The 12102-nt window shown below is 49.5% G+C and overlaps 1 protein-coding gene and 1 pseudogene across 1 annotated transcript in view; both read right to left on the bottom strand.

The window, feature by feature from the left end:
* The window catches only part of Gas6 (growth arrest specific 6), a 35136-nt gene extending 28683 nt beyond the window's left edge, over positions 1–6453 (bottom strand). Inside the window, exons 1-2 of the mRNA XM_005366254.2 lie at positions 6184–6453; positions 5769–5935 (exon numbers count right to left, since the gene is read on the bottom strand). Of these exons, the coding sequence (XP_005366311.1) occupies positions 5769–5935; positions 6184–6262 (246 nt within the window). The 5' untranslated portion in view covers positions 6263–6453. The remainder of the gene's footprint in view (positions 1–5768; positions 5936–6183) is intronic.
* LOC113458191 lies at positions 6363–9884 on the bottom strand (annotated as a pseudogene).
* Between the last annotated feature and the right edge of the window lie 2218 nt (positions 9885–12102).

The following is a 12102-nucleotide window of genomic DNA, read 5'->3' as shown; positions in this document are numbered from 1 at the left end:
ACCCTCAGTAGACCTTTGTGGTGTGGCTTTCATAGACAGACTTTATGGAAAAAAGTCTCCCAGTGAACTTTGAGTCTCAGAAGCTCTGTGTAGCATGAACCCAGGTTCTACCTCATCAGCTCCATACACAGAGTGTGAAGGTGTAAGCTGTATTGTTCACCTGAGTATGGGGAACATTCTAGGCACACAGTACCACCTATGGTTCCCACGGTCGTCTCTATCAGAGCAGAACCGTGAGGTGCAGCTGCCGGGGAGAGCTTTTAAGTTCTGGGGGGATCCCCACCCTGAGCTTCTAAAGGTAGATCAACTAAGCAATTGGCCTGTAGGTGGTTCAGTCAGTCTGTGACTATCCAAGAACAGGCTCTGGGCCCACTGATGCTAGCTAATCCCTGGTCCCTCTCTTAGGACAGAGCCTGGGAAGTGTGCTCTGTGATCGTCCCAAAGCTAGATCTACAGCAGGTTTGAGGGATCCACGTGGTAATGTGTATTTCATTATCATGGGCACATCCACTAAAGGGGACTCGGGGAGACTAGTACCCATTGTTTTCTTTCATGCTTTGCACGGCCATGTAGCTCAAGGGAAAATAACTGACATTTCCAGCTTCTTCCCCTACCAGTTCCTATAAAAACCCCTTGAAAACATAAAAACATACTTTATAATCTGTCAAGTTCAAAACGAAAGGCTGTGCAGAGAAGGTGCTGGCAGAGTGTCAACAAAGGCTTCTCACACCAGTCCCTAAGCCTCGGGCAGGCGCTCTGCATGGCCAAAGCCACTGCAGCTCTCACCTGAGCCCTGTCTTGCACTCTGTGCAGGAAGGAAGTGCAGGCCTGGCCAAGGGCCACTGGGTGAGTTACCTGGGAGGGTTTGGCTTGCTGCAGTCCCAGCTCTGACTTGGAGCCCTCCACTTTGCCTATTTCCTGAAGGATATTTTCCAAACACCTCTTCCCTGGTAGACACCCGCACTATCGTCCACGGAACCCAGTGCCCATAGAACCAGAGGGGCTTGTCTCCTTTCCAAGCTCACCTCCGGGACCCTAGGAGGCTAGTCCTGTCTCCTGACCCATTTGCCAGGCTCAAGCCTATGCCAGGCCAGCTCTGAAGAGTGACAGACAGTTTGGTCATTGCTTGGTGACCCTGGCCTGTAGACCCTTACCCTCAACATGAGGGAAGCAGAAAGGAGGCCTGGAGAGGTGAGACCCAGAGAGGAGCCAAGTGTGTGTGTGTGGGTACATGTGTGTCTATGTAAGCATATGAATGTGTACTTAGGTTTTGAATATGTACACATACGTTGGGGCATGTGTCTAGGCAGAGTATTTCACCCAATGTCCCTTCTCCGCCAAAAGCCCAAATTCCAAGTCTCTCAGAGGGCTTCTTTTCCTGCTAGGAAGTCCCCTTCCTTAAACTTCCTAAACTGGGTCTGTCCCTGTTGTATAAGAGGAAATGGGGTGGTGGGGGGAGGGGAGTCCACTTACCCTGGAGCTGGCCTTCCCCAAGCTGTCCTTGGAGAGCCCACCTAGGGAAAATGCCCTTAGTGGGTGGACATGGTTGCGGCATGGTTCTCTAGGTTTGAGTTCAGCAGCAGAGAGGGGGCCACTGCACCAGTGGGCAGGCAGGGAGAGGGAACTTGAGCTCCTGAGAGTTAAGAGACGGTCGGGAAGGGGGAGCTGTCTTTCGGTTCCTGGGGCGTCATTCCTCACAGCAGTCAACCCCACGAGGAGCCCTTCAACGCTGCACGCTGCACGCTGCATGCACTCTGTATCTTAAGTAGCACAGGTGCCAGTCATCAATAAGGCCTGCGTGTCCTCCTGCCAGTAGGTGAGGGCCAAAGTGTGGCGTGGAGGCTCCAGCTGGGATTAACTTCTTGATTAGGAGCCTCTAGAGGCCAACATCCTAAACTGGAGACAGGGCCTTAAAGGATTAGAAAAATGACTGAAGAGATTCTGCAGGCCCTCACCTGGGGCAGGGCTACAGCTCCAGGGCCTCTCTGAATTAGCAACGCAGACAGGGAACCCAGCCAGTGAGAATGAAGTGGCCGGAAGGGACAGTAACAATAAAAAGAAAAACCAGATAACGGGGAAGCTGTGGGGGAGAGAAGGGACACAGTGATTACAAGCAGCAGCCAGGGCTGCCACCACAGGAGAGCAGCCACTGAGGAATGTGGGTGGAGGCCACAGGAAGTGTGTGGAGGGGGGGACCTGCATTCCCTCCCAGGAGAAAGTTAATAAGAAGCTACCAGTGTCCGTGAAGTCCGTGAAGTACGCTCTGCTGGCTGGAGAGCTGAGGGACTACACTTTCCCTCCCAGAGGCAGAAGAAATGCTAACTGAACTGAAAGAAAAAGCCTGTGGTTCCTTCCAGGGGGTTAGCCCATTGGTTCCAGCTGCCTAGGCCTACCCAGTATGTGTGTGGAGGGGGCAGGACCTCCTTCTCATTCCCTTCCCAGGGCCCCGAGAATTACTATCAAGGGTAAGGAGCCACAGGTGTTCAGGAGGGTCTTAGCTACAACTGGCCAGAGCGCCACTCGGAGCAACAGGACTGTCTATCCCAGCACTGTAAACACAAAATTATTTTAATTAGGCACAGAATATGACTATAGCAAGTACTGAACACTTTTACAAAAAAAAAAAAGGGAAACAAACAAACAAACAAACCCACTGACTCCTCCTTCAGGTCCCCAGGAGGACTTGGATGAAGGCCTGGCACCTCTGCCATCACTTTGCATCTCTCTCCTTTATTTCAGGTCATTTGCTTAGTTTTGCAGGCAGGCGTGCTAATCCCCTAAGCATTGTCTAAAGCTTCAGAAACACACCTATCTCACCCCCCTCCCCCCGCCCCCCAGCTCGGCTGAAGGCACAGAGACAAGAGGACCAAGGCTCTGTCAACATTTTGTGTCTTGTCCTAGACCCCCAAGGGAAGTTAAAGGTCTCAAGGGACAACAGAGTCTCAGGGAGACCCCAGAGAACAATTAGGACCACCTTGTCCCTGCAAGGAGTAAGGACTTCTTCCAGCCGCTTTGCAGAATCAGAACTGCAGCAGCACCAACCAGACCGCTCTTGTCGAGCCTTGCATAACTCAGTATACCTCATGCCCCATGTCCCAAGCCTTCTATTTAAACTTAAAGCTCATATCTGTATCCCAAAGACAGCCCTGAGGCCACCGGGCCTCTTGATCCCTTCTTTTTCTCAGTGTGCGTTGACTAAATATTTCTGGTCTCTGTGGGTACAGTTGTACAGGTGGCTAAGCCTAGGTCTTTGGGACTCCCAGACCTGGCTGGCCTTTTTGCCCTAAAATTTCCCTTATGAGACCAGCCTCTATGTGTGGATTCTGCCTGGCCCAGTCAGGATTCTCTAGGACCACTGGGAGACACTGGTCTTCAGGTGTTCTGTAGATCACAGCTTCTCATTGTCACACACAACATTCCAGGAAAACCCAGGCCATTGCCCCTTGTCTAGATGGTCTCATGGGTCTCCTTCAATACAAGAAATGAGCTACGCTTCAAGGACAGGAAAACCGAGCTAGCATTTTCTTAGGAAGGTAAGTTCCTTCCCAGTCTCTCGAGGCCATGAAGGTGAGTGGTGCTTGCAGGACCATTGGCCCAGGTCTTAGGCCTCCCCAGGGTATGGAGTAGGGGAGACTCCAGTCAAAGATCCCTGCAGGCACCAGGTCTCCACAGCACGACTCAGCCCTACCCCTTCCTGAGGCTTGCCTCATTGCCCATAGAGTCATGACAACAGGAGAAAAAGTCACTAGCAGCTAGACCAAGGTGGTAGCAGCCAAGAGAGAGCTTTGATTTGGAACTCTGTGCACAGAGACCAGGGAGAAGCTGGGCATCAGGGTTAGTAATTCCCACACCACAGGCAAGAGGTACAGGTCAGGCATGCAAGCTGACTCATGAGAGGAAAATTCATGTGTGGGGGTATAGGGACTGCAGAAGGGGAAAGGACTGTGGACAATTCTTAGATGGCTCTGATGGGAACAGGTGTCTGCCAAGTCCTGATGGAGACAGGGTGTGGCAGAACCAGAGGGGACTGCCTTTCCCAGCATTATAGCCTGGAGTTTTACCCAAGTGCAGACAGAAAGGGAAAACCCTCCCATGGACTGAAGAGATGTTTTAAGGGGTTGGGGGTCCTGAATACATTACTCTTTTGCATGTTTTCATTTCACACCTTTGCAAATAAAATTATAATAAAACCGGAGGGACTTGACTCAAGAAGAGCAGCTCCGTGTCCAGGCAGCCAGGAGGGGCCAGCTTGGGCCTGTCTGCCCTGGCAGGCAGGCTGCAGAGGGGCGGGACTCTGTGGCTGGGCGGTGGCCTTATTGCTTTCAATGCGTGTCACCACAAGCCCTGTCCACACTCTGAATGGCAGAAAGCTCCATGGAACGGTGGAGTGGAAGCAGGCAGAACCAGCCACCTAAGTCCACAGCCCAGGTGACCGAGGACCGGGAGACCTGCCCTAGACTTGGTAGCTGGACTCATTGGGTCAGGAGCAATCATCATCAAAGCAGGAAAGCGGTGAGGGTATAAAAAGATCAGCGATCTGCCCCTATACTGCAGCTGATGCCTGGGGCGGTACCATGGGGGGAGGAAGGCACACGGCTTGTCACCTGATCTTGGCTTCCACCCTGGGTAGCAGTGCCAAAGCAGCTCTGGGGACAGCAGCTGTGACGCCGGCCGGTATCGGAAAAGCAGCTTTGACAGGGATTGCCCTGCCAGCCGATTAGACACGAGTCAAAGCAGAGGCCCTAGCGGCTCGCACAGATCCATCCGTTTATCATGTGATCCTTATTTCATCCCAGAAGAATTCTTTGAAAGGAGAATGCCAGCGGAACCCAGAATTGTGAAATCATATCGATTTGGCAGGTGACAGGAGGTCCTCGGCATCACTACAGGGGCCTGCGAGCTTCAGAGAGCTTCAGAATCCAGACCTTAACCTCGGGCATGCCCTAGTCTGGGGTGTGTTCCCCCATGAGCCCTCTCAGCCCTCACAGTTACCGTCTGTGGAGATGCCTGTGCACACACGGACTGCTGGCTGCAGTTGGCTGTGTGCCTGCTCCGTTCCCCAAGGACATTATTAATAGAAGTTTGTCCTGGGCCAGCATAGCCCTCAGAGAGGCAGGTGCCGGTCCTTCCCTATGCCCCCCCTCCCCATATGCATGTTCTTTGCACAATTCCAGCCATCGTATTTTTGGATGTGCTGCTGCAAGCAATTCCAGCCTTGAGATCTTTCAATTCCTCTTTCAGGAAAACCCTGGGTCCCTCTGGAGGAAGACCCAAAGAGGAGCTCCACCCCTTACTTCCAATCTAATTTAGGGACAGGGCAACCTGGGAGAAGCCTTTGAGTTTCAAACCACTGTGTCCCTTTCTCGCGGGTGCCTTTTCTTTGGGAATAGGAGAAAGTTTAATTTGAACAGGCCTTCAGCTCCCCTCAGGCTCCCGCATGGACCTCAGTGGACCCCACTCAAGGACACGCCTCCTCCTGCTCCTGAAAAGGAGAGGAATTGGGGTCACCAGGGGAGCAGGGGCTCAGGAGTGATGATGTGAAAGGGGGTGGGGTGGCACAAAGCTCGGTGTCTAAGAGTTCCAGGGTGCACGCTGCGGAGCGGTCCCCACAAGGATACTCAAGCTTCCAGAAAAGGTTTCTGGATTCCACAGTCTGGGATTCCACGGTCCCCCGGACCTGCACAGGGTAGGAGCCAGGACTTGTGACATCCAGAAGCGCGCGTTCTGGGACCCGCAGGCCCCACCCTGAGACCTCGGCGCCCGCTCACCGTCTCGGGGTCGTTTTCGAACACCTCTCTGGCTTCCTCCTTCGTGCACACCTCCTCCACGCACTCCCGTTCCAGGTGACCCTGCTTAGCCTCCTCGAAGACTTGGTAGGCGCGGCGCTGCCTGGGCCGCAGGAACTGCGCCGCCTCTCGCGCCCGCAGCAGCACAGCTGCAGAAAGAAGGGTGTGCAGTCAACCTGCACCCACTCGGAGGTGGAATGTCTCAGGTCGGGGTTTCGGGGGACCATGATGCCAATGTGTCTGGGATGCTCCGGGACTGTGATGTCTAGAGCCCAGAGGTCCGGGACAAGGATGCCTGGGTGACTGGGATACTCCACACCAGGATGCCGAGGTCGGGTGCAGGCCTGGTGCCCCACTCCAGGGGATGGCGGGGTCTGGGGGCCCGAGCGGTACTCACTGTGGGAAGACTCGGAGGCCAGCAGGAGCAGCAGAAGCGCAGTGCCCAGGGCGGCGGCGGGCCCGGGCGGTGGCGGCATGGCCGAGGCCCTGGCCGGGGAGCCGGGCAGCCGGGAACGTGCAGTCAAAGCACCCGGGAGGTTGAGGCGAGCCGCGGATGCCGCGGGACAGGGGATCCGGTCATCCTGGCCAGGCGGCGGTGAAGGTCACATCCCGGCGGAGGCAGCAGAGCCGCAACCGGCGCTCGCTGCGGTTCTGGGCCGAGAAGGAGGCTGCGGATGGGGGCGTGGCTTGGGGCGGGCGGGTGGGGCCTAGCCTGAATGGGGCGGGGCCTTTGGGGGCGGGGCCGATCTGGGTGAGGCAAGGCTGGCTGACTAGTTCGACTCCAGTATCCTCAAAGAAATTTCTCTGCCATCCTGGTGTAAATGAAAGGAGAACAAGATCTGGCGCCCTGGTCAGGTGCAATTTGGCTGTCTTCTACCCTCCTCTGCAGACATCGTTTTTGGACTCTTCATCGGGCGCATTTTTTTTTTTTAATATTTAAAATCCACGAAAAAATTTACTGAGGTCATTCCCCATGGCAAGGAGGTTTACGGTGCAAGTCTATGCCGTTCCCTCTGAATCTGGTTTCACACAACTCCCTGAAAGCAGCCTTGTGTGTTCTCCAGGGCCAAAGCTTCCTTATCTCTTGTCTCAGAACACTTTGCAAGGTCATAGGCAAACACACACACACACACACACACACACACACACACACACACACACACACCTTGCAGACCAAGCACAGGATGCAGCTATGCAGCAGCTGGCCAAACCCCAAGAGGGGAATCTGCCCGAGACACCCCTACCTCAACATGCTGATGGAAAAGGCTAGGGAGTCACTCCCTTTCACTGGGCGAGTGCAACCCAGATTCTTGGAAGCACACAAGGTCATTACTGGAATTCTTTAAGGTCATTCGTTTGAAGGTGGAGTTAACAAATATGTTAATTTCAGAGAAATGAATGTCATGGGAATAATCTTGAAAGGGAATTAAAACTTGACTAGATAAGCCATCTGTGCCTGCTTCCAAATCAGAACCACGGCACTCCCCTGAAACAAAGCCAAATGCTTCAGAAGCCAGAGAGCACCCCAAATTCCCAAGGCTGCTTCAGCCCTATAAACACCATCATGCACTTGGGAAGAATCTTTGCCTTATTAATTTTTTGCTCTTCCTTAGGAAGAAACACTGGTTCCAAAAATGTCATGAGTATTCACGCATCTCTCCACGGGCACACTCCCCGCGAGCCAAATAGATAGAGAGCTGGCATTTCTGTCCTCCATTTCCCAGGGTTCTAAGTCGGGGTCATGGGAGGCGGTCAAGCAGTTTGCAGGCTCCTGCATGTCAGCTGCAGTTGCTGCCTGTGCACCGTGGAATTTTGAAGAAGAGACGCAGTTTCCAGTTACTTGAATGACACCCGTACCCTGCCTGCATGAAAGGAGGCTTCTCTGGCTTCTAGGGTGTGGCCAGAGCTCAGATGACCAAACTAGATGGCATCATTCAGGTCCTCTGGCTCCTTTAAGCCCAGACCTCGGTCCTCTCCACCCCATTTTCAGTACAATCTTTTTACTGAGTACCCCAGTAAAGATGCCTCCCGTTAGACATTTGGTTTAATAAAGTGCATTCGCTTCCTGGTTTTGAGTTGGAAAATGGAGCAAGGAAGAAGCAGATGTGGAGGGTGGTGGACGATTGATGGCAGGGGGTCACTTTAAAATCTTTAAACAAGTTACTGGTACAAAAAAAAGTTTTCTAGGGCAGAAATGGGAGTGGGTAAGGAACAATCAGATAAGTATTCCATGTTCGATGTGCCCTGAGCTAGGAAAGGCGAGGCAGATGGCTCAGCCCCACACAGCTGGAAGGCCTATGAAGAAGGAAAGCAGGTGGTTTCTCCCATCAGGAACAAACTAGGGTGACTTATGGAGATTGGGTGGAGGCAAGGCGTCTGGACAGAACCAGTTCTACATTGCCCCTACTGCCACTTCTCTGTCTGGACACATTAGCAGTGAACCTCTTGTTTTTGTTTCAAAGCAGTTTTTCCTGGGTGTGGAACAAACCAACATTATGTTTGGTTTCTCTTTGTTTGTGGTTTTGATAGTCTTATCAATACGTGGACAGGCTAGCATGCTAGGTTTTGACATACCTGAGACCTATGTGTATACCCGTGATGCCACTGCAGTCAGAATGACACCACACATCCAAAAAGTGCCCTGGGCCCTTGCCCATCCTTCCTGCTTCTGTGTCTCTCCTCCTGAGTTCCCATGTTCCAGAAAACAGCTTCTGCTGCTGCAGACTCTCCTGTATTTTCTAGCATTGCATCTAAAAGCAAATCTATAGTGTACACATTTTGCTTGGCCTTTTCAACCAGCATATCTTCATTTTTGCTCAGTATATGCCGTTGTACGGATATATATTATCTATTGTTTTTTTTAAAATCGGAAAATAGGCTGTCAAGTGAACTCTTGTGGACCATTTATGCACAGTTCTCATACGAGGATATGCTTTCATTTCTTTTGAATTTCATTTTTTTATTTTAAATAGGAAGTTCATTTAAACAAGATGGCTGATTTGAAGAGAAAACTATCTAGGATCATTTTGTTCAAGAGTAATTTACAGATTGTCCTACATGTAACGGCTAGGTACAAAAGCGTTACAAAATTATCTTTGATCTTACAATGATTAATGAGAAACATTAAAATTCTCCAATCGAACATTATATTTGAATGTAATTGGCCCCTACAAGCTCATAGGGAGTGGCATATTAGGGGGTGTGGCCTTGTTGGAGGAAGTGTGCCATTGTGGGGTGACTTTGAGTTCTACTGTGCTTATGATACCTCCCAGTGTTACAGTTCACTTCCTGGTGCCTATAAGATGTAGAACTTTCAGCTGCTTTTCCAGCACCACATCTGCCTGCACACTGCCATGCTTCCTACCATGATGCTAAGGAACTGAACCTCTGAAGCTGTAGCCACCACCTCAATTAAATTTTTTCATTTATAAGAGTTGCCATGGTCATGGTGTCTTTTCAGAGCAATGGAAACCTTGACTAAGACAGTGTGCAAGAATTTTATGTTGTTGGGTTCTTCTGTTAAAAAATGAGAACAAAATAACTTACTGGAATAGACAAACAAGAGCTGCTGAGGGTGCTACTGTTGGAGAAAGAGGGGTAGTTTCCAGAACCATCCCCACCTGATAGCAGCCGAAACAGAACATCGGGGCATTTAGTTTTAAAAAGGAAAAGGAAAGAAATCGCAATATTCTTGTGCACATACGCCAGTTACTTAACGTACAATAATGAGATAGGGACAGGAAAATTGAAGAATAGAAAAAAACTATACTGAAGTAGTCAGACTGCGGTGGAACCAAATTGTGGCTTTCTAATAAAATTCTGGAGTAAAGTAGCAAGACACCTCCTGTCTGCTGCTGGAACACACCAACCATTTCCTCGTCCTCCTTCCCCAACTGTGCAGGTTGACCATTGCCCACCACACTGGAATCTGATCTGCTCCTTGTTAAACCTTGCCGTTCACAGTAGGCTTTCCTTCGTTCACAAGGTGGCATCTGCCTCTTCATCTTAACCTTTGCCATAGAACCATCTGCCTGCCACCTTCAGATTAACACGACCATTCTTCTCAGTCTCTACTCCTTCCTTAGGGTTCTCAGCCATGGCACGTGCCAGAGTCTTCTCAGCGGCCGCTTCATGGGAGAGTCACCAGGTCCCCACTGAAGGAGCACACAGGCAGCACAGAAGTGGCCGATTGAGGAGGTAGCTTGGGCTTTTTTTTTAAACGTTGTTTATTGTGTGTGTGTGTGCATGTATGTGTGCATGTGCGTATGCAACCTGTAGAATTCATCTCTCTCCTTTCGTGTGTGTGTGTGTGTGTGTGTGTGTGTGTGTAACACATTTACAATCTGTAGGAGTCTCTCCTTGCTCCAACGATGCGAGTCCCAGGAGTTGAGCTCAGATCATCAGGTTTGACTGCAAATGCCTTTACATCCAAGCCATTTCACATCCCAGCCTTTACATCCAAGCCATTTCAGCATCCCATGCTCGCATTTCTCTTTGGAAAGGACTTAAGAGCAGAATGGCTGTTCCACGTGGCAGATACTCACTTAACTTTTAAAGAAACTCGAAAGCATTTTCCCAAAGTGATTGCATCGTTTCATGCCCACTGACAGTACACGAAAGTCCTAGTTCTACACTTCAACAATATTCACAAGTTTTTAAATGTTAGGCATTTTAGTAGATACGCAGGGACATCCCACTGATTAAATTTCAATTTCCCTAACAACGGATGATTTTAAGTGAGGTTTAGTGTGTTTTTGCCATCCCAATGACTTCTCTGCTGAAGTGTATGTTCTAATTTCCTTCCTTCCTTACTCCTTCCCTCTTTCCTTCCTGTTTGAGATGTTTGCTTTTCCAATTGTTGTTTCAAGAATTCCTTAAATAATCCAGATAAGGGTGCCTTATCAGATGTGTGGTTTGTAGATATTTATTTTCAGCCTGGGACTTGTGTTTCTTTCTATTATTAGAATCGCCTTTCAAAGAGCGGGCTTCTTAAGTTGGAGATAATGCCCCCTTCTTATGCTTTTGGTGTTGTATTTGTCCAGTCTGATGTCATAAAGATTTTATTCTAGGAACTACTTCAAAGGTAAGTTATGTGTTTAGGAACATGATCCATTTTAAATTAGTGATGTTTTATTCAGGTGCATATAATCATTTGGTCATTAATTGTGACTAATAGTGGCTTATAGACAGCATTTTGGTAAATGGTTGCAGTGCAGAGATCTCTGCATGTGTGTATGTATATGGTAACAGGTGCTGTTGTCTTAGCTCTGCACACTGAGACTGCATGTGTGTGAGTATGTGGTAACGTGCGCTGTTGTCCTAGCACTGGACATTGAAGACTCTGCATGTGTGTGTATGTATGTGATAATGGTGTGCTGTTGTCTTAACACTGTATACTGACAACAGTTTTACTGCTGGTCTTCTGTCTTTGTGGCAGCAATCAATTGATCATACATGCGTGGGTCTGTTTATTGACTCTGTTTTGTTCAATTCATTTCTCTTTAAAGTTAATATCACACTCCCCCCCAACAGGACAGGCTATCCTGGAACTTCTGTGTAGCCCTGGATGTCCTGGAACTCGAACTCGCCCTGTAGACCAGGCTGACCTCAAACTTAGAGATCCACCTGCCTCTGCCTCCTGAGAGCTGGGATTTAAGGGATGCCACCACACCTGGCCAATACCATCCTTCTTTATGATAGTAGATTTGCAATAATTGAAGTCAGGTAGTGTGAATATTCAAATGTTCCCTTCTTCCTCAAAATCATTAGTTTATTCTGTTTTCTCATTTACATGTGAATTTTAGGACAGTTCTCCTGAAATGCTGAATTTTAATTGGGCTTACATTGAATCTATAAAGCATCTTGGAGAGAAAACATTTTTACAGTCTCCCATCTCCTGGTCTGTGGATATGGTCAGCATCTTTTATTATTACACATGCCTTAGATTATCTCAGCAATATTTTACAATGCTCAGTGTCAGGAGTGGTGTACAGACAGCAGACCTGTTCCTCAGCATTTCATTCTATTTCAGTGTTTTTAGATCTGGAGTAGGGTTTTATTGTGTAGTTCAGAAGACCTCCAACTTATTTGGCTGTCACTGGCTACCCTGCAAGCCCCAGAGATATTCCCATCTCCACCTTCCTAGAGCTGGAATTAAAAGCATTTGACATCATGCCTGGGTTAAAAAACAGGCAAAGCAAAACAAACAAACAGAAACCACTTTTTTTTTTTCGAGACAGGGTTTCTCTGTAGCTTTGGAACCTATCCTAGAACTAGCTCTTGTAGATCAGACTAGCCTCGAACTCACAGAGATCTG

Source organism: Microtus ochrogaster, unplaced genomic scaffold (assembly GCF_000317375.1).
Source record: "Microtus ochrogaster isolate Prairie Vole_2 unplaced genomic scaffold, MicOch1.0 UNK7, whole genome shotgun sequence".
NCBI lineage: Eukaryota > Metazoa > Chordata > Mammalia > Rodentia > Cricetidae > Microtus > Microtus ochrogaster.
The sequence above is the reverse complement of the archived record's forward strand: the minus strand, read 5'-3'. Positions and strand labels throughout refer to the sequence as shown.